This window comes from Elaeis guineensis, chromosome 1 (assembly GCF_000442705.2).
Source record: "Elaeis guineensis isolate ETL-2024a chromosome 1, EG11, whole genome shotgun sequence".
NCBI classification, from domain to species: domain Eukaryota; kingdom Viridiplantae; phylum Streptophyta; class Magnoliopsida; order Arecales; family Arecaceae; genus Elaeis; species Elaeis guineensis.
Window position 1 is genome coordinate 175,900,005 of NC_025993.2, and position 20,807 is coordinate 175,920,811.

At 38.6% G+C, this 20,807-nt stretch overlaps 1 protein-coding gene across 2 annotated transcripts in view; it reads left to right on the plus strand.

The window, feature by feature from the left end:
- Window positions 1–20,807, plus strand: part of LOC105039769 (potassium transporter 7) — a 34,233-nt gene that overhangs the window by 11,093 nt on the left and 2,333 nt on the right. The window contains exons 5-9 of one of the 2 annotated variants that reach the window (XM_010916033.3): window positions 2,183–2,443; window positions 8,901–8,953; window positions 9,049–9,163; window positions 9,374–9,628; window positions 18,459–18,981. In XM_010916033.3, the coding sequence (XP_010914335.1) occupies window positions 2,183–2,443; window positions 8,901–8,953; window positions 9,049–9,163; window positions 9,374–9,628; window positions 18,459–18,981 (1,207 nt within the window). The remainder of the gene's footprint in view (window positions 1–2,182; window positions 2,444–8,900; window positions 8,954–9,048; window positions 9,164–9,373; window positions 9,629–18,458; window positions 18,982–20,807) is intronic. The other variant, XM_010916034.3, reaches the window with a different exon arrangement.

Sequence of the window (20,807 nt, forward strand, 5' to 3'; positions counted from 1 at the left end):
TTGGAATGTGGCGCCTCTTCTTCTAGGGTTTTAGTGGTGAGATGCCTTGATAGCCCTTGGATCAAGAAGATTTCCTTCTTAGCCCTTGATTTTTAAGTCGTGTTCACACTTGGTTCCATTTATCTTCTAATTTGGGCTTTTGATTGGAGAGGTTGCTTTTTGACCCTTGATCTTTAAATTGTGTTCACACTGGAATGGGAGTTGGTTGCCTAATTCACTCAAATCAGAGCCAAATTAAGTTCAATTTGAATTGTATGAACCCAAACTCCCAATCATCTGCAAAATAGACTAGAGAGCATCAAATTTTAATAAAATAACATCAATTATTATAATATTTAGTGCTTTTAGTGACTTAATTTAAGTGTTCATCACTACCAAGTTCAAGCATTAGTCACATATCTTTTTCAGATAGACTTGAACATGAACTTTTTATGTTTTAGCAATTATCTGGTTTTAGTATTCAAATTTTGCGGTTATTGTATTTTTGCAGTACTAATTAGTATAAAATTAACTAAAATTCTCTTCTAAAAAGTTTGCTAATTAGGAACCTTCTCAGTGGAACCATATAGAACACATGGTGGGTGTACATTTGAACTAAGTCCTTAAAACCACTTAAATGTAGAGTACTTGTATGCAATCCACTACGTACTTGACCTAGCCAGCTTGCTACCATACCTTCATCTAACATAGATGGTTTCATATTTTTTCCCTCCTCTCGAGTGTCATTACTTTGCCCTCTATTAATGTTACTTCTTATTTGCTGACTTTGATCTCTTCATTGCTGTTTCACTTTTTATTGTTGTGTCAGTGATAGATTGTATCTAAGCCTTTTATGCGCTCTGGCTTTGATGTGCAACTAGCTAAAATTTGTACTACCCCTGCATTTGTATACAGTGCTGCTACCTACTACCGGATCATTACCACTTTATTGGAAGGCACTTATGGATTTTGATTTTTTCCACAATATAGTTCATTTTGTCGCTATTCAAGCCCATGGAAGCCCAAGAATTACTGAGCAGCTGCATGCTTCTTGGAGAAGTGGCAGCTGATGCAAAGCTTGGTATGATTCAACACGGACTTGGTTATGTAGGACCAGCTGGGGATGACCGGCAACGCATGGAAGGACTTGAAGGGTTTGGATTGAGAAATCACCTTATGGTCCTACTACAAATAATACTGTAGAAAATATATTTTTATCATAAAATTTAAAATGCCCTAAAAATTTTTGTTTTAGGTTTTTAGATGAGGTATTGGTCCAAAGAATAATTTTTTAAAGGAGATTTGTGAACAGGTGGTGGTCTGTAGTAGTCCTCCCGCTAATACCCTGTAATAAAAGTTCAGACATAAATCTTATATCTATGTGGGGAATAAGAGTTATAGTGAGTTTTAGGAGAGTGCAAAACGAGGGTAATATCACTAGAGGTTGAAATTAACAGAAAACAGGAGGGGGGGTTGGGGGGGGGATACAAAGGAATCCTTTCTTTTTTGTTGTCCAAAACAAACCATGTATAATCATTCTTGATCCAGGAACGAGAAGTTGTGTCAAACTTGGTCTTAAGAATTCTTTCTTTTTCTTTTTTTTTTTTTCCAAACCAAACTACATACAGTCATTTTTGGCCCAGCCTTAATCGGCCTTTTTCATGGTGTCTTCATTAGTATTCTGCAAGTAAACTAGGACCCTCAGAAATCAATTAACCAATTTCTACAACCAAATGTTCCTAAAATACAAAATTCAGAATCCCATACAAGACTACATAGAAAGACATTTAAAACAATAAAAATGTCAAATCGTAACAATTCTATGAATTATCCAACCCAAGATATACCTAAAGTAAGAGTCTTCAAACCCAATCCTACTTAAAATAGGATTTCAAAACATGCTTTAAAAATTATGTAGATAAAATTTTCAAAAATACAACGGAATCTAAATATATATTTCTGTGTGTCTCAACTTTTAAAGAAGTAATGTTAACTTTTGCGTTTTCTTATCCTTTGGATAACTGAAATGCATGCCAGTTTGTTGGATTCTTGTACACTTTTATGTTTATGTGTGTGCTATAGTCAATATTCATGGTGACAGACTTTATAGAATTGAACTACTTTGTTGACATTGTATCTACTTTTCTGTTAGCATTTTCACTACTATATTTAACTGTTAATATTTTCCTAAAACTTGTTGCAGATGAAGCGGTGATGATTTCAGTTGCATTTCTTGTAATCTTGTTCAGTGTACAGAAGTATGGAACCAGCAAAGTGGGGCTTGCAGTTGGCCCTGCTTTACTTGTATGGCTTTGCTCCCTAGGGGGCATTGGAGTTTACAACCTTATAAAATATGGTGTAACAGTTTTGAGGGCATTCAATCCTGTCCACATCTATTATTATTTTGAGAGGAATTTAACTCAGGCTTGGTTATCTCTTGGTGGTTGTCTTCTGTGTGCAACAGGTTAAGTGCAAACTGGTGACCTATGATTACATGGATGTTACTTTATTATGTCTTTTGAAATACTCTTGGTATTTTATTAGAACCTGAAAAAGGAAACATTATATTTGATGTTAGTAAGTGTCTTAATCATTTAATCTTTGGGTGGTTTTATGTTCTTGGATGGTCAACTGTAAGTCTTTGAGTTTGCTAGTTCTCATATAAATCAATTCAAGATTATTGGAAAAAATGTATTCTAAAAGCTGGGTAATCTTCAATGAGATCAATAGATGCATATGAAGTTAATATCTTATTGCTATTGTTTTCATTATTCTTAATATTCAGCCAAATACTCCTACAATCTTTTTGTCTTGAAGTAGAAATCAATGGATAAATAAGAAATGCCAAATGTGTTTATTTGTTATTAAGGAAAAAGCAAAAGAAAACAAAAGGTGGTTGGTGTTGGCCACTGTGGAAAAAGGTCCTGTTGAGAAGAAAAAATGGAGGAAATAATTTCAATTACAGAAGTTATTCTTCCAATGTATGGGTCAAAATTTAAATACAATGAGCCACAAAAAAAAGGTAAGTATGGCTATACAAAAATAGTAAACAACTATACAATAAAAAATGAGAAATCATAGAAAAAATATTCAAAGATAGTACTGCTGGTTGTGACAAATTTTCTTGATAGATTTTTTTATTTAGATTTTCTTATTTGCTGAGATCATAGTTGACCTTTGATTGTCGAGATCTTGGCTTGATTCTATCCTTCTTTGGCTTAATTCTATGATATCATTATGATTTTTGTCTTATTCTATTAGATTTGCTGGAGATTCGTGGGATTCTAACAATCTTCTAACACTCTCCCTTAAGTTGGCGCGTAGATATCAAGTAAGCCCAATTTGCCAATGAGAAAATTGAAAAAATGAGATGATAGTCTTTTGGTAAGTCGGCCGTTTGTTACGAAGTGGGAACAAGCGGCATGCAAATAACTCCAACTTCAAGCTTCTCCTTGATAAAGTGTCGGTCAATCTCCACATGTTTGGTGCTGTCATGCTGAGTTGAATTATGGACAATACTGATTATAGTCTTATTATCGCAGTACAACTTCATAGACATTTACAAGATGTAATTCACCTAGAATTTGCTGCAGCCAAAGTAACTCACAAACACCATTTGCCATGGCTCTATATTCAGCTCAGCACTGCTCTTAGATACAACATTCTGTTTTTTGCTTCTCCAAGTAACCAGATTCTCCTAAACATAAGTACTGTCAGTGGTGGATTTTCGATCGGTTGAAGAAGTTGCCCAATCAGCATCTGTAAAAGCCTCTATATTCCTCTAAAAACATTTTCGAAAAAACAAACCCTTCTTAGAGGAACTCTTCAAGTATCGCAAGATCCTATAAACTGCATCAAGATGTGCTTTTCGAGGAGAATGCATAAACTGACTTACTCTACTCACAGCAAATGCAATGTTAGGTCTTGTGTGAGATAAATAAATCAGCTTCTCCACTAGTCTCTGATATTTGGAAGTCTCAACTGCCTCGTCTTTTTCACTATCTCCCAATTTGACATTAGAGTCAATGAGAGTATTTGCAGGTCTACATCCACTCATTTCAGTTTTTTTGAGGAGATTAAGAATATACTTCCTCTAATTCACAACTAACCCCTTCTGACAGCAAGCAACTTCCATTTCAAGAGAATATTTAATCGGCCCCAAGTCTTTGATTTTAAACTCCTTAGCCAAGTTACTCTTCAATCGTTTTATCTCAGCAACATCATCACCAGTTAGGATGATATCATCCACATACACAATGAGAACAATAATCTTCTTGCTCTCTCCATGCTTATAGAACATAGTATGGTCTGATTGTGCTTGGCAATATCCCTGATTCTTTATCGATCTAGTAAATTTGTCGAATCAGGCCCTTGGAGATTGTTTAAGGCCATATAAAGACTTCTTGAATCTACAAACTCAGGATCTAAACTCTATAGCAAAACCAGGAGGTGCAGCCATATAAACTTTCTCTTCCAAATCCCCATTCAAGAATGCATTTTTTATATCCAGCTGCTGTAATGGCCAATCGAGGTTAACGGCTAATGAGAACAACACCCTAACAGTGTTTAGTTTGGCCATAGTTGCAAAGATTTCCATGTAGACAATACCATAGGTTTGTGTAAATCTCTTTGCCACTAATCTCGCCTTGTATCTTTCAAGAGAGCCATTAGATTTGTATTTAACAGTGTGCACCCACCTACAACCAGTGTCTTCTTCCCTCTAGGAAGATCCACTACTTTCCAAGTTCTGTTCTTATCAAGTGCCCGCATCTCTTCTAACACGACTTCCTTTCACTCTGGAACTCATAGAGCATCCTGCATAGTTGTTGGAATCTCCACAAGAGAGAGGTGAGAGAAAAAAACTGAAAAGGATGGTGATAGATTAGTATAGGATATATTTGAACATTGGGTATTTAGTACATGTTCTAATATCTTTACGAACAACAATAGAAAGATTTAATTCATTAGGTACAATTGGAGAATTGGAATTAGAATCAGAATTAGAATTATAATTACCTGAAGAATCTCGGTCCAGCTCCGGTTCAGACTCATGACTATGAAGAGAGGCCTCGGACTCTTTTCCTTGAAGAACATCCTTTCTAGAGTAGATTTTTCTAAAGCACCTATCTATATTTACTTCTCTTTCATTTTGATCATGAATATGTGGTGTGACCACAGGTGAATTTTCAAGTGCTTCATTATTTAAAATATGTGAAGGATTTTTATCAATGTTTGTTGTAGAATTTTCACTTTCAGCATCATTTTGCTGATTTGGATTTTTATTTTCAACAGCAATTTCATTTTCGGATGCAAATGTAGGGACATCCACATGATGGGGAATAAAGGGAAAAATGAATTTATTTTCACATATGCTAGAATTTCTCACATCTTTCTCTCTTTCCCTGAAGACGAGAATTAAAATATCGAGTTTGTTCAAAGGAGACATCCATTGTTAAATTTTTTTTTTTTTGAAATAGGGTCATAGCACTTATACCCTTTTTGGTTAGGTGCATATTCCACAAATACACACTTAATGGCCTTTGAGTCAAGTTTCCCATGATTTTGATCATGATTATGGACATAAACCGTGTAATAAAATAGTCAAATAGGCAGACCAAAGGGTATTCGAGAGGTAGGAAAATTTTTTGTGAAAATATGCAAGGGAGTTTTAAAATTCAAAATCTTTGAGGGCATGCGATTAATGAGATGCGTGGCTATAAGAATTGCTTCACCCCAAAGATAGTTAGGAACATTAGTTGCAAAAAGAAGGGCTCTAGCAATTTTCAAAAGGTATCTATTTTTTTTCTGCGATTCTATTTTGTTGTGGGGTATTAGTACAAGAACTTTGATGAACAATACCCTTTTTCAAGAAAAATTACCCTAAAGTTGAATTAAAAAATTTCCTACCATTATCACTCCGAAAAATCTGAATTTTTTTGTTAAATTGGGTATGAACCATAGAGTAAAAATTTTTAAAAATTTTAGCAACTTCAGATTTTTTTTTTTAATAGGTACACCCAACTAATTCTAGTATAGTCATCAATGAAAGATACAAACTATTTTTTTCATGAAACTGTAGGAATCCTTAAAGGGTCCCCACGCGTCACTGTGAACCAATGAAAAAGGTTGTGTTGGCCTATATGGTTGTGAGGAAAAAACAACCCTATGTAATTTTGCCAAAGTATAAATTTCACATTTAAATAAAGATGGATCTTTATTCAAAAATAAATTTGGATACAAATATTTTAAATAGTGAAAACTTGGATGGCCTAATCTATAGTGCCACAACATTATTTCATGATCAGTAGAAAAAGAAACAAACTTTAAACAGGTACCCTAAATAAGTTTACCAGATCATGGTCCATCTTCAAGGAAATAAAGTCCTCTTTCTCTAGCAATATCAATCGTCCTCTCCATTGTCAGATTCTAAAATTCATAATGAGAATGATGAAAATTAGCACGACAATTTAGATCATACGTAAGTTTACTGATGGATAATAAATTACATGATAATTTGGAAACATGAAAGACATTGGAGGGTCAATGTAGGTGAGACCATGACTGAACCCTTTCTGGCAATTACCGAAAAAGATCCATCAGCAATCTTGATTTTTTGAATGCCTGCATAGGGACTATAAGATGAAAACAACTGAGAGCAACTAGTCATATGATCTGTTGCCCCAGAGTCAATAATCCAAAGATTCTGAAAATCAAGGGAGGTATTGATGACATAATTAAGTTACCTTGGGGGGCTAGAGAACGAGTGGTGGAGAATTGTGAAGATTTAAACAACCGATACAGTTGCTCCGGTTGTTCCTTCGTGAAGTTGGCCGAGTTAGATTCGATCGATTGCTACTGAGTATTATCAGTGGTGGTTTGAAGAGCTCTCCCATTGGGCTTTTTTTTTTGGTTAGGAGACTTGCCGTGAAGGTGCCAACAAGTCTCCCGAGGATGCCCCGGCTTCCTATAATGGTCACACCATGGCCGCTTTTTCTTTTCTCCTTCTGCCTTTGGTTTTCAGGTTGTAAGGGCTGAACTTTCAGCTCCAGGAGTAACACGAGACGAGGATGCATGAAGCATAACCTTCCTCCGGCTCTCTTCTAGTCGGATCTCAGAGAACACTTCCCTAATAGAGGGCAGTGGCTTCCGACTCAAGATTCTCCCCTATGCCTCATCAAATTCTTCGTTTACACCAACCAAGAACATATACACCCTATCAGCATCTTCATCCTTTTTGTGCCTTGCACATTCCTCGGGATCCTTTAACTCAACTGTACGATATAGGTCCAATTTCTGCCATAGTGTTACCATCTCATTGTAGTAGGTGGTAACATCTCGATCTCCCTGTGTTGATTGCTATAGCTTGAACTTCAACTCAAAATTTGGGAATAATTTTTTCGATCAGAATATGTCTCCTTAACGGCATGCCATATTTCTTTCGCTGTTGAGAGAAATAGATAGGTCTTTGCAATGGTCGGCTCCGTGGAATTGAGGAGCCATGCCATAACCACTGTGTTCTCCGTCGTCCAAGTTCGAAAATTGGGATCAGTTTCAGCGGGCTCTTTGACACTACCCGTCAGATATCGAAACTTGGCCCGACCTTTTACGGCCAACTGGATCGATTGCGACCATTCTAAGTAATTTGTACCATTCAATTTTGTGTGATGGTAAGTGGAAGAGCAAATCCAGCAGAATAATCTATCCCGAGAGGTGTGCCAGTGACAGTATTACTCCTCTCTATTGTGGCTTCGGATGTGGAGTTTTCTTTGTCTCGGATTGATCCCATCATTGCTGTCTTCACCATATTAGATCAAGAAATATTGCTAAACCAAGATCTGATTGCAACAGAAAAAAATAGATCGGAGATGATCAGTAGCAGAACAGGAATCGATAGAGGCTAGACAGTGGCTGGCCGGCGGCAAGGGAGCCTCTTTTAGGGCTTGTCAGCGGGGCAGGATGTTTTTTAAGAGTGGCCGGCGGCTATGGTGGAGCATGGCTAGGGTTGGCCGGCTCTGATACCATGTGGAAAAAGGTCCTATTGAGAAGAAGGAAAAATGGAGGAAATAATTTCAATTACAGAAATTATTCTTCGAATGTATGGGTCAAAATTTAAATACAATGAGCCACAAAAAAAGGTAAGTATGGCTATACAAAAATAATAAACAACTATATAATAAAAGATGAGAAATCATAGAAAAAATATTCAAAGATAGTACTGCTGGTTGTGATAAATTTTCTTGATAGATTTTCTTATTTAGATTTCCTTATTTGCTAAGATTATAGTTGACCTTTGATTGTTGAGATCTTGGCTTGATTCTATCATTCTTTGGCTTGATTCTATGATATCATGATGATTTTTGTCTTATTCTGTCAGATTTGCTTGAGATTTGTGGGATTCTAATAATCTCCCAACAGCCACTTCTACAGTCTGCTTGAAAATAGTGTAGTTTGAAATTTGCTTCAGGGAGAAAATGAGATCAGATTCATTTCTTTATCATGGTCTGATTTATTCTGGTATTTGGAGATCTTTTCACTTTCTTTTCCACCTTTCAGAATACAAAGGGAAAAAGAATTCCTTTGAACCAAATTCTTGAAGCAACAAGCGTCCAATTTATCTGTTTTTTGTAAAAAGCAGTTAACCGGCCTTTGCCATACATTTTCTTGGAGCTAAATGGACCCTTTATGGTACATCAAGCAATGTTCTTGAACTAGAAGTTTCAGGAACAACTTAGTCTGTTCTAGTGCTTTGTTGATGCTTACTTTTCAGAAATAATAGATATTTTGGTCTTTTTATCAGGATTCAGCCAGGAAACGGGGCTAGATTTTGTAGTTAATGTGTTTTCCTTTCTGGAAGAACAGTTTCATCATGCGCATTCATGATCATAAAATATCACCCATACTTATGTCCAATTATTTTGCAGGTTCTGAGGCAATGTTTGCAGATCTTTGCTATTTCTCTGTAAGATCTGTTCAGGCAAGGAATTACACACGGTTCTTTGGATACTTTCTTCCTGTTGCAGCTTCTTAAACAACTTTTTACATTCTGATTGCTTTAAATAATTATTGCAGCTAACTTTTGTGTTTTTGGTTCTGCCCTGCCTTCTGTTGGGATACCTTGGCCAAGCTGCTTTCCTCATGGAAAATGTAACTACATCTGAGCAGGTCTTCTTTTCGTCTATCCCAAGTAAGCTGGAGATTTGTTTAAATTTTATGTATTTCTATGTTTAACAAGTAGATAAATCATGCTTCAGTAATTACTTTTTTTCTGGATTGATGTTTTACGCATAGAATAATACATTATGGATGAATTATCTCAGATGAATAATTTCTAATTTAATTTTGCTTGGTTATTCATTGTATCCTGTTTTGCATGATGCTTGTGTTTGGTAATCAGGTGGAGCTTTTTGGCCAGTCCTTCTCATAGCCAACATTGCTGCACTGATTGCAAGTCGGACAATGACAACAGCAACATTTTCATGCATAAAACAATCAACAGCACTTGGTTGTTTTCCTCGTCTCAAAATTATTCACACATCACGGAAGTTCATGGGTCAGATATATATTCCAGTCATAAATTGGTTTCTGCTGGTTTTCTGCTTGGCATTTGTTGCCACCTTTGGAAGCATAACTGACATTGGCAATGCGTATGGTGAGGCAGAATCAATTCTGTTTCAATTCTGCTTCCTTGATATTTCTTTCCACTCAAAAAATAAATTTCTATCTGTCACATTTGTTCGCAAAGTTCCCTTAACATAAATCTAAATTAGGCAGCCTTGAGAAACTAATGGATGCTTTTGGAGGGTTTATATTTGAAAAATCATGACTTTATTTTTTCAATAAATATGAAGCATGTGATATCGAATCCACATTTCTAATCGGGTGAAAATTTGAATCCAAGTCTAAATCATTTCATTTGCCACATATTTAATATTTGTTTTATTGGTCCGTCAGTTTTTTTTTTGTGTTTGTGCTGGGGGGGCGGGGTTTCAACTCATGTGCATGTTGGTTGTCTGACAACCAAACAACGTATAAACATTATTAATAACCCCTTCCACTTGGCTATAAATTATCATCAAAAACACAGATTGATTATGACCTACATAAAATTTAGTGCTAAATGCAAATCAGTTTCTTAAATTAAATGTGGGTTGTGAAAAATATAGTACATAGTTTTTGGGCTATTTGGCTCTAGACAAGTCACTTGGTGATCCATACCTGGTCCATATATGTGATAGGTCACCAAAATTATCATCAAAAACACAGATTGATTATGACCTACATAAAATTTAGTGCTAAATGCAAATCAGTTTCTTAAATTAAATGTGGGTTGTGAAAAATATAGTACATAGTTTTTGGGCTATTTGGCTCTAGACAAGTCACTTGGTGATCCATACCTGGTCCATATATGTGATAGGTCATATTTATTGGTCCAAGTGTAGTCCAATTGACTTTGGTTGAAAGTAGGTCGGGTTGTTTTTGTGTAAGTTTTAGATTGCAAGTAAGGTTTGTTGACTTAGAACTAGACCGTGTGCCGGTCGGCCGGCGGTACGAGTCGATATGCCCTCGTACTGGACTGCTCCAGGCCCCCAATCGACACAGAAACAATGGAGAACCGGAGAGGAAAAGAGATAGAGTGGGGGGGGGAGGGAGAGGGAGGGAAGAAAGGAAGGCTAGCGGAGATATCGGTGATGGCCATTGGAGGGCCACTGAGGCTTCTAGGGCTCTGCGGTCCTTCATGAGAGAAGATTAGAGAGAGAGGTAGAGAGGGAGGGAGAGAGGCAGCAGGGACGTAGTCAGGTGGCCGCTGGATGGCCAAAAACGACCCCACGGACACTCTGGGTTCGACATAGGGGCGACCCACCCTTGTACATCGCCCCTATTCATCTCTATCTCTCTTTTTAATCTTCTTTTGAGGACTGCAGAACCCCGCAGGTCTCAGCGGCCCTTCGGTGGGCCACCACTAGCCTTTCCCTCTCCTTCACTCCTCTCGTCTCTCTCTCTCTTCTTCTTTTTTCTTCTCTCTCGCTCCGTTTTCATGGGTGTTTCAAATTGAATGTTCTAACTGCACGGGTTGGCCACTAGTATGGTTTAGCATGCCTCGAATCACTTGGTTCGGCATTCCATGCTTGCAAGTGTGTCAATCTAATCCATTTGCAGCCCTGACTGCATGGTCCATCATCTTGGTGGAGTAAAATTGACGTTGGGCCACAAAGTACCAGCAAAGCTTTTGGCTTTAAATTGATTATGGTTAGTGCATTGTGCATGCTGAGGTATGTCATCTAGGTACTCCAGAAATGTATCTCTTTGTTTCTAACACTTTGCACAGGAAATCAAATCCTTCTCTTGTGAGGAAGATATTATTTCTTCCTGCACCTGTTAGTTGTACGGTGGCACTATGGTGATTTCCTGTATCAATCAACGTTACCTTATTTGCACTCTAATTTTCTTTGATGATACTGTTAAGCATCATAATTAAAGAAAAGATTAGTCAGAAATCGATGAAGAATATGTTTGAGAAGAAAACTCTTGCAATCTGAAATTATTTCACCATATAGAATACATTCTTTTACCCAAACTTACATGTATATTATGCTCTTCTAAAATGCACCTTTCAGCCTGGCCTGATGCTTATTTGATTTCTTCTAGGATTCCTATCTATTATTGTGATAGGCTATGTAAGATTATTCGCTAACTGGCTAATAAGCCCTTCTGTTGAGATACTGGAGTCCAATAAGACTTCTTAATTCTTATGATATACTCCATGAGTTAGTATTGCATATCTTTTCATCTTTGGTTATGCATTCATAATTTTCAGATATGCTGCTGATAGTCAACTCAGTGGCTCCAATTGATGTATGCTCTGATGTCTTTACTTGCATATTCATGCATGACACTTCATTCAAACTAATATTTGGGCATGTGCAGTGTACATGATACAAGGATGGATGGATGTAATCCCATCTAATTTATGCCTTTTTTTTCCCTCTAAATCTAACTATATTGGTAAATACACTCCTTATTGCTTCACGCACTTTCCCCCTCTCTTTCCCTTTAAGATAGCAGGCTGAGCCAAGCAAGGAATAATTTTCAAGAAGAGGGCATGTTGACGCAGCCTAGGGCCACGTTTCAATGGGAAGGGAGAGAAGACGCACGCAACAAAGGAAAAATGGAACAGGGAAGAAGAAACTCTCTTCTTTAGAATTTTATTTCAATAACTCGAATTAACTGTTTACAACGTTGGTCAGGGGGCCTTATTTATAGACTAAAAGTCCTGATTCAACTAAAAGAAAAAATTCAAAAAAAATAAAAAAAAATAAATCAAAATTAGACTCCATGTTGGACTAGGATTCTTACACGCTTTCGTTGATCTGTCAGACAATTGAATTAGACTCCGAAATTCACAGTGGCGGCGAAGTGGCCAACCTCATAGAGCTCGAAAAGAGTTTTTCGGAATGGGGTCATAATAAGGATTCTGACATCGGATGATAAAATTATGGCCGTTTTAGCTCGACAGTGTCAGAACTCTGCAGGAATTGGTGTTGTTAAGTCGATTTCGCACTCTTTCGGATCCGATCCCTCAAATGCATATATCTGGTCGCTATGATGTCTGCATCATCCTCTTCTGATTGGAAAGAACTAGTCCTTGAGTTGGAAACCTCCTTATTTGATGAATCACCTGCATAAGGAATTAGATGCGGTACGTTGAACACATCAGAGATCCGAAGGTGACTTGATAATTTTAGCTGATAAAAGCATTATCATTGATTTTCTTGATTATTTCAAAGGGACCCATCTTGCGTTGGCTCAATTTGTTGTATTCTTCCATTGGATATCGGTTTTTAGTCAAAACAGCCCACACATAGTCGCCGACTTTAAAAGTTATCTTCCTTTTATGCTTGTCTACGGCCTCTTTGTACTTGGCATTACTGGCTTCAATTTGTTCTTTAACTGACTGATGAATAGCTTGAATTTCTTCAGCCCAATTTTCAGCTTTTGCATTGGGTCATCCTCTAGAAGTGATGGGAGTTAAATTCAGAATGCTGCTCGGATTCAGTCCATAGACAATCTGAAATGGGTTGTAGCCTGTAGTCCAAATTCACCAAACGGTTGAACGCGAACTCAGCCTGTGCCAAGGATGAGTTCCACTACTTCAGGCGCTCGCCAGCAAGACTCAATAAATTTCCTAAGCTTCTATTGACGGACACGGTCTGACATCTGTTTGAGGATGATAGGTTGAACTAAACTGCAACATGGTTCCCAATCTTTTCCACAGGCTCCTCCAGAAGTGACTCATGAACTTTGTGTCTTAGTCAGATGTAATGGATTTGGGCACTCTATGGAGTTGCATAATTTTTTTGAAAAATAACTGAGCAATGTTTGAAGCATCCATGGTCTTGCGACAGGCAATGAAGTGGGCCATCTTGGAGAATTGATCTATAACCACGAGCACCGAATCGCTCCGCCTTTGAGTCACTGGCAATCTCAACATGAAATCCATGCTAACTTCCTCCCAGGGATGATTAGGGATAAGCAAAGGAGTGCACAGCCCAGCATTGGTCGTCGTCCCCTTGGAAACTTGATATATCCAGCATCGTTGCACATGGCGAGTGACATCACGCTTCATCTTGGGCCAGAAATATTTGCTGTAGATTAGTGAGTCGTCTCTGTCGAAATGACCTTCTACATGAAGCTCCTGTACTATCTTCTCCTGCAAAGAGCAATCAGGAATACAAAATTGTACACCTCGAAATAAGAAGCCATCATGTAATTGAAAATTAGTTTGTTCATAAGAATGTACCTCTTATAGAATTTGGCCAAAGTCTGGATCATTGGCGTAGAGATCTTTCAAGATATCAAATCTAATCACCTCTACACGAAGAACTTTTAGCAGCTTGGCCGTCCGGCTTAGTGCATTCGCCATCCGATTCTGAGCACCAGATTTGTGCTTTAGAATAAAGTGAAACTCTTGCAAGTAATTCACCTACTTGATATGCCTACGGCTTAGCTTTTCTTGTCCATTGATGTATTTTAGAGCTTCATGATCAGTGTATAAGATGAACTCTTGAACCAGGTAATGACGCCACTGCAAAAGTGCGTTGATCACTGCATAAAATTTCACATCATAGGTTGAATAATTCAGCTTGGATCTGGACAATTTTTCACTGTTGAAGCAAACGGGCCGCCCCTCCTGACTGAGAACTCTACCGACCCTGGTAGATGACGCATCACACTCCACCTCGAAGATTTTGGAGAAATCTGGAAGGGCAAGGACATCAGTAGAGATGACTTTACTTTGATTTCTTTGAAGACAGCTTGTGCCTTGGGTGTCCACTGGAATCACCTTCCTTTCATGTAGTCAGTCACTGGAGACATTACAGAAGAGAAACCATGAATGAATCTACGATAAAAGGATGTCAGACCATGAAAACTTCGGACTTCAGAGATGCTGCACGGCACTAGCCAGTTTTGAATAGCCTGAACCTTTGTTGGATCAGCTCGCAGCCCCTCGGAGGAGACGATATAGCCCAGAAAGATTAGGCTATCTGCCACAAAACTGCACTTTTGGGGATTGGTGAATAACTTTTCTCTCCTAAGTGAGCTAAGAACCTCCGCAAGGTGCTGCAAATGATCTTTTAAAGAAGTACTGTAAATAAGTATATCATCAAAGTAAACAACTACGAATTTGCTGATGAATGGTTGTAGCACATGGTTCATCAGTCTCATGAAGGTGCTTGGTGCATTGAAAAGTTCGAATGGCATCACCAGCCACTCATACAGGCCCTTCCTCATTTTGAAGGTTGTCTTCCATTCGTCCCTAGATCTGATGCGCAAGTGATGGTAACTATTCAAATCGATCTTGGTGTATATCTTGGCTTCAGCAAGTTGATCAAGTATATCATCCAGTCTTAGAATTGAAAATTGATATTTGATGGTGATCCGATTGATAGCTCGGCTGTTGATGCCCATGCATCACGAACCATCCTTCTTCGGAACCAGCCGAGCAGGAATAGCATACAGACTCATGCTCGGATGGATGTATCCCTTATCCAATAGCTCCTGGACCTGCTGCTGCAACTCCTGATGTTCAGATGGGCTCATGCGGTACGTCGGCTTGTTTGGTAGACTCGCCTCAGGAATAAGATCGATGTGGTGTTTAATATCTCTTTTTGATGGTAATACTGTAGGCAAGTCTTCAGGGAACATATCAGTAAATTTTTGAAGTATAGGATGTACCAGGGGCGGGATGTCTCGCTCAACCCACTCACCCTTCTCCGCCACTGCTAGCAGATAATCGGCCTCCATTGGCTCCTTCAAACAGGTGTGCTTTGTCAGAAGATTGATGTTGGCCTCTGCCTTCAGTTTGGATAAGTCTTCTTTCTTCATTGGTGCCAGGATGATCTTTTGATTATCCTTTCAGAATGTATAAGTGTTCTAATGGCCATCATAGATAACACCATGGTCATACTGCCATGGCCTTCCCAGGAGCAGGTGACAGGGGTCCATTGCAACAATATCACACCATATCTTGTCATAGTACTTTTGTCTAATAGAAAACGAAACGAGGCAGCTACTATTAACAATCACCTCGCTTCCCTTTTGAAACCAAGACAATTTGTACAGTCGCGGATGCTTCTCGATGGTCAGATTCAATTTTGTAACAACCTCCTGGGAGATGATGTTTTTGCAACTTCCACCATCAATGATGACTTTGCAAACCCTCTTCTCAATCGTGCAGCAGGTATGAAAAATATTGATCCACCTCCGGTCCTCTTTTCTCCCTTTTGAGAGCGAGTAGGCTCTTTCGAACAACTAAAGCCTCCCTGCTATAGCTAAACAACGAGTCATCCTCTCCGTTATCTGCTTCATCATAGACAGGCTCCTATTCTTCATCAATCCGTCCGTCTTCTTCAATCAACAACTGCTTCGCGGGTCGTCCTGCAGGTTTCTAGCACTTGTTCTGCGTATGCCCGATCTCACTACAGTTGTAATATCTCAAGGTAGAAGACCATGCCTGGATTGGTTTCGTGGACCTCGTATCTCCCACAGCACGAACAGGAGCAGGAGTTGGGTTGCACCTCACGTCCCTTGGGTTGTCAGTTGTTGGTGCTCGATTGCTTCGCAGGAGAGGTTCGGGTCAGGGTAGAGGTCTTCGCCGCAATTGCTCAGCCACAATAGCCCGTTGGTACGCCTCCTTGACCGTCCACATGGTGTGTAGTCTCAGGGCGTCTTAGATCTGCTGTCATAGACCTCCAAGATATCGCGCGACCATCTACTCCCTGCTTTTTGCCAGATCGTTTCGCGCAACCAGCTGGTAGAATTCTTCCATGTACTCATCTACGGATTTGGGGCCTTGCCGAAGTTTTGTAGGCATTGGTACAAAGATCTTGTGTAGTTGAATGGTAGAAACTGCTCTCCCAATGCCTTCATCTTTTTTCAATCCTGGATTTTTGGTTTGCCTTTGCGCTTTCGGATTTTCTTCAACTATTGCCACCAAGTAGAAGCATGTCTTGTTAATTTGAGAGTGACAAGCTTCACCTTTTTGCCGTCAGGGATCTTCTTGTATTCGAAGATGCGTTCGATTTGATCCAGTCAATTAAGAAATATCTCCGTTTGTAGAGTATCTGAATATTCAAATAGATGTACTCTAATAGAATCGAACCAACGGGTTGATCGCTCAAACAAGTCACTACGACCTTCTTGCTGGCGTGTGGGAAGACCCTTGTGAAAGGGATTTTTGAAATCTGAAAGCTCCCCTTCAGATCTGTGATCATCAGGTTCTGCCTCGGATATCGTATCTCGGATTTCTAACTCGTAAGACGCACAGTCAGATCTGCTACCTGTCTCCCCAAATCGTCGCACTCCAATATCAGGTCCTATTTTTGTTGTGTGATTTCATCATGGGCTGCCGCTTGATTCGTAGGTTGGTTTTTCTTGCGACCACCACCCGCCATCTGGACCGTAGGAAAGAAACTCCGCTTATGGATTTGTTGGGCTCTGATGCCAACTGATGCAGCCTGGGGCCACATTTCGATGGGGAGGAAGAAGATGCACGAAACAAAGAAAAAATGAAACAGAGAAGAAACTCTCTTCTCTAGAATTTTATTTCAATAGCTCGAATTAACTTCTTACAACGTCGGCCAGGGGGCCTTATTTATAGACTAAAAGTCAACTAAAAGAAAAAATTCAAAACAAATAAAACAAAGAATAAATCAAAACTAGACTCCATGTTGGACTAGGACTCTTGCGCACTCCTGTTGACCTGTTAGACAATTGAATTAGGCTCCGAAATTTGTAGGGGCGGCAAAGCACCAACCTCGTAGAGTTCGAAAAGAGCTTTTTGGAATGGGATCATAATAAGGATTCTGACATCGGATGATAAAGTTATGGCCGTTTTAGTGCGACAGTGTCAGAACTTTGTAGGAATCGGTGCTGTCAAGTCAATTTCGCACCCTTTCAGATCCGATCCCTCAAATCCGTATATCTAATCACTATGATGCTTGCGTCACATGTCTAGAATGAGACACTGACAGATACCTTGGAGTGAAATAGACATGCTAATAGGCATTCATGGATGAACATGAACAGCTGGAATGTTGTTCTTGTATCTAAAATAAATCGGCTTACATCAAAGATTGACTAATGGAATTGGATGAAAAAATTGGAATGGCAATTCGATTGACTCGGTGCTAAGTAAAGACCAAATGGGTCTTTATGATCTCAAAAGAGAAACAGAGAGAATGGACAAGGACAGGCAGATGAGAGTTTATTTTGCTATTTTATTGTAAGCAAACATGGAGGGTGGCTTGGAGAGAGATGTGAAGGGAGAGACGAAGGGTCAAAGGGTGTAAAGGTGGAAGTAAAACTATTTGCCAGAACCAGCTCAAAAGGAATTTGTGTTGGAAAGTAGAAATAAGACTAACATCTGGCACGAGCTCCTTTGACACCAAAAATCATATTATAATTAGTAGATATATCTTTGAAACAGTTGAGTGATGTAAACTACAAGAAGAAATTCACAAAATATGAAAATAATATTTAAACCTTAACTAACTAGCCTCCTCACTTCTTTGTGGTTAAGTTTTCCAGACAAGGCAGGGACATCATTTTACAACATTTTATGGGCAACTTCTAGCCTGATGGCAACCGGCTAATTGGTGCTAAATTCTAGGCCAAGGCAACTTCAGGCAAGAGACGGCTTGCAATGAAGTCTAAGTGGTCGGTTGGCAAGTTGGTAGATCTAATGTATAAGTCGCATAAATATAACCCAAAGAGCCAAATTAGAATATGATTATTGAAAGAAGAAAGGTAGTTATAAGGTATCACAATTTTCTTTTTTTTTTTTTTTGATTTTTTTCTTCAGAACTGATTTTTTTTTCTTTTTATTATCTTACATGCAGTTAAATTATAATTTTGACATGTGCTCTTCTTTTTTCTTTTCCTGTTTGGGTCTTTTATATATAGAATCTTTTTTTTTGCAGGCACTGCAGAGCTTGGAATAATGATGATGACAACAATTCTAGTAACCATCATTATGCTTCTAATATGGCAGATTAACATTTTCATCGTGCTTTTCTTTGTCATATTCTTTTTGGGGGTGGAATTAGTTTTCTTCACTTCTGTTTTGGGTAGTGTGGAGGCTGGAAGCTGGGTTTTATTGATTTTTGCAGCAATATTGTTTATGATAATGTACATATGGAATTATGGGAGCAAGCTAAAGTATGAATCTGAAGTTAAACAGAAGCTTTCAATGAATCTGATGATGGAGTTGGGCTGCAACCTTGGGACCATTAGAGCCCCTGGTGTTGGCTTAGTTTACAATGAGTTAGTGAAAGGAATTCCAGCAATATTTGGACACTTTCTGACCACCCTTCCAGCAATCCACTCTATGATCATATTAGTGTGCATAAAATATGTGCCGGTTCCTGTAGTTCCTCAGAGTGAAAGGTTTCTTTTCCGGCGTGTCTGCCCAAAGAGCTATCACATGTTCCGTTGCATTGCTAGGTATGATGAATTCCATTGCTTTGGACATGGGTATGATTTAATTTTGTTAGAGCATTAGTCTGTGAAAACATAAGGGTATTTGGAGTTTGGACACAAGGTCATGCTTATTGATGAGGTCATATTCTGAAAACAATAATCATGCTTATTTCATGTTTCTTGGGTTGGTGGTCTATCAAGCTTAGTTACCGCTGGCCCCAGATTGGTGCACATTCAAATTCAAGTACAACTATGAACTATCTTGCTGGGTGTTCTATGGCATATGCTTATTGCACGGCTACATAAATTCTTAAACACCATAATCATGCTTATACCTTATTTGTTAAGGTTTTTAGCTATTGAGCTTAGATACTGCTGGCCCATTCTTGGTCCACAAATTCAGATTGTGAACAAGAAGGGATATTAGAGACTAAGGATTTTGGGCAAAGTCCTTGTTCATGAAGTAGATAACTACATGGAATCCACCATCTATTAGGGGAGGAAAAAGATTACAACTTCCATTGTTTTGATAAAATTCCTAGCCAGTTTAAATTTCTTGTAAAGGAGATGTATGGCACATTCATGGTGGTTAGGCCTTCAGGGCTCATAACTAGAATGGGAAAGATGGGGGCGGAAGATGACAACCAAAAGTAGCCTATTTGGCTTATGAATTACTAAAATTATCTCCAAAAATAATTCTAAACTTCAGAAATAAATAAATAAATAAAACTACTCCTAGCCCCATTGTACTCTAGTGCAAGGAAGTGATGTTTTTATAACAAGTATACACAGATACAGAGAAATTTCATTTTAGACTCTCAGCCTTCTTGATGCAGATTGAATGTAAGAAAGTAAAGACGAAGCGTCATTGTTCAAAATATATCACATTTTATCATGGTATTAGAGATGATCTCCTTGCTTGATCCTGCCTAGATTATGCAACTGATAAGCCAGTTTGTTACCGACTCTTGTATTTTCCACTCCATAGTGTTCTTCAGAGCATTTACTATTTTAGAGGCCAAAGTTTTAAATCCTGTGGGATGAAAGTGTCCCCGTTTTTCTATGAAACAGCACACCCTATTGTCTCGTCCCATCTTATCCCGACAGCAGTTCCAGTCATGCATCCCAGTAGATATCCTCCATCTCTATCCTCCTGTTCTGTCCTTTCCTTCTTTTGTTTTATCTTTTTTCCCCTTTCTTTCCTTCTTTTCTGTCTTTCCTTCTATCTTCTTCTCTTTCCCTTTTGTTTTCTTTCTTCTTCTTCGTCCCTTTTCCTTTCTTTTTTTTATTTTTCTTCTTCTTTCGTTTCACTTTTTTTTTTTCTTTATCTTTTCTTTCTTCCCTCTTTCTTCTTTCTTCTTTCTTCTTCTCTCCTCGCATGGATGGGTTTCGGAGTCTTGAACCTGTCCCAATCCCTTTTTTCATAGGAACGAGATGGGATGACTGAGATGCCTCTTGTCCCATTGGGATGTAAAACCTTGTTAGAGGCACCATCATACATCACTTATTGCATCCCCCCTCCCCACTTTGGTTGTGGACATGTGCTGATGCTGACCAGGTCCATTTTGTCAACTTGTCACAAATCATTATACACTAATTAACTATTATGTTCTTCTTGGAGAGTCATTTTTTCTCTTGAAGCTTCAAAAGAATGTTCTATCTTCCTCTGCTACTACCATTGAATTTTTTGCAATGCAAGAACTTGCTACAACTGCTGTTAGCTCAGCTAGTTAGTACCACTCTCCTAAGGACTTGTCCTAGGGGTGGCCCAGTATTCAAACCAAAATTTGTATTTCGGTATTGGATACAGTACCAGTACCATATTGATGCAGTGTCGACACACTTGATAT